This window comes from Petaurus breviceps, unplaced genomic scaffold, assembly GCF_028583685.1.
Source record: "Petaurus breviceps papuanus isolate PSGF00001 unplaced genomic scaffold, PetGlider_PUasm1.0 64, whole genome shotgun sequence".
Lineage (NCBI taxonomy): Eukaryota > Metazoa > Chordata > Mammalia > Diprotodontia > Petauridae > Petaurus > Petaurus breviceps.
In genome coordinates this window covers 7705531-7707453 of record NW_027186428.1, presented here as the reverse complement: position 1 = coordinate 7707453, position 1923 = coordinate 7705531, and the positions used below count along the sequence as shown (strand labels likewise).

Genomic DNA, 1923 nt, shown 5'->3' with positions numbered 1-1923 from the left:
AAGTCTAATTTCTTTTCCCCACCATAACTTTTCACATACTACTTGAAAGCAGTGATTATTTCTCTCTCCCTGAACTCTTTTCCATGTTAAATCGAAACCCCTCCCACCACCTCACCTCCCTCCAGATCTTTCAACAGATCCTTCTATGATTGCCAGTCCCCATCAGTGTTGCCCTTCTCTCAAAGTCGTTCCTAAAATGTGGTACCTAGAATTTAAGTCAATACGCTGGATATGGTGTGAATCGGGCATAGGATGGCTGAATCGAATCGCTCACTTGGTCTGGACGCGACTTCTGCCCAAGGCCCTACTGCCTTGGATACTGCAGGATGGGCAGATGGGGCATGAGACACGTGTATTCTCTAAGCTCCTTCCAGCTCTTGGACCCTAAAGAAAATTATAACCCTCACACACCTCTACATGTGACAGCATTCCTATTGACCTGAAACTGTATGACTAAGGTCAGAGCTAGTGGAGCTCTCCAGCTCTAGAGACCTTGCCCCCGCCCCTATCCGTGGGAAGGGGCGGGACTAAGGGAACTCAGAGCAGCAGCCGACCAATCTTGCCTGCCAGTGTCCTGGGCAGCGCAAGGGGGCGGGGGGGGGGGGGGGGGGGTGTAGGAAGGCGCAGATTGGGGAGGCCCCTCCTCACTAACCCCCCCTCCCAAACCCGCTGCGGGGCTTCAGTCAATAAAGGCGCCAGTTCTCATAGTCTTTCTCCCCCAGACGTGCTATCTCCCGGGAGCTGCGCCATGAAGGACTACGACGAGGTGACTGCCTTCCTGGGCGAGTGGGGACCCTTCCAGCGCCTCATTTTTTTTCTACTCAGCGCCAGCATCATCCCCAACGGCTTCAATAGTATGTCTATAGTGTTCCTGGCGGGGATACCGGAGCACCACTGCCGGGTGCCGGCCTCGGCGAACCTGAGCAGCGAGTGGAGAAGCTATAGTATCCCGCGGCAAATGCAGGACGGCCGCGAGGTGCCCAGAAAGTGCCGGCGCTACCAGCTCGCGGCGTTGACCAATTTCTCCGCCCAGGGGCTGGTGCCCGGGAGGGACGTGAATCTGAGTCAGGTGGAGCTGGAGCCCTGTCTGGACGGCTGGGAGTACAGCCGGGACACGTATCTATCCACCATCATCACTGAGGTGGGTGCCGTACCCGGATGAGGGGGTGCCGCAGCCCTCCGAGTCTCTTGGGCTCTCCCTCGGGGATCCCTTAGCCAGAGCTGCCTTCCCGTAGAGCTGGCGGGCGCATGTCGTTGTGACTCCAGGTTTGTGTGCTGCGGGGTTGTATGCCTAAATCACGGTGGCTGCTGGGTGTCAGCAAAGCGTGGAGCGCGCGGAGTGGGGCAAGCGCCTCTGTAAGGAATAGCGGGTTTAGGGTCGGAAATTAATGCTCACCCTCAGCTCGATCGACAGGTGGAGGAGCCCCGAGACAGTAACGGGTCCCAGGGCTGGAGAGAGGGGGAAGCCGCGCCAGAGCAGCCAAGCCAACAAACGGCCAAACGTTACTACCAACACGCCTTTTTCCTCCAGTTTCATAACTAGGTCTGTTGGCATGTCAACAGCCCCAGGAAGCAACTGTCCATAGGTAAAATAGTTGAGTCAGTGTTACGTTAGAACACTCCAAAAGAAGGGGAAGTTTCACTCCCAACCCTCCTCGGAGGAAATGACTGTCTAGAGAAAAGAATGGCTGATCAGCTCCACCCTGACTCCAAAGTGCCCTGAAGCAGCCTGTCTGCAGCGATGGTAGATCCTGGCTAATTCTCATCCTCTTTCCTCCCCAGTCGCTTTGGCCATAAACACAAACAGACTTTGCATGACATTAATTGACACTTTCTCTCTCTGTCTCTTTCTCTGTCTCTGTCTCTCTCTGTGTCTCTTCTGTTTCTGCCTCTCTCTCTCTCTCTCTCTCTCTCTCTCTCTCT

At 55.3% G+C, this 1923-nt stretch overlaps 1 protein-coding gene across 2 annotated transcripts in view; it reads left to right on the top strand.

Moving 5' to 3' along the window:
- Positions 1-590: 590 nt before the first annotated feature.
- Positions 591-1923, top strand: part of LOC138173780 (solute carrier family 22 member 4-like) — an 84389-nt gene continuing 83056 nt past the window's right edge. Inside the window, exon 1 of one of the 2 annotated variants that reach the window (XM_069103866.1) lies at positions 591-1141. In XM_069103866.1, the coding sequence (XP_068959967.1) occupies positions 749-1141 (393 nt within the window). In that variant the 5' untranslated portion in view covers positions 591-748. The remainder of the gene's footprint in view (positions 1142-1923) is intronic. The other variant, XM_069103867.1, reaches the window with a different exon arrangement.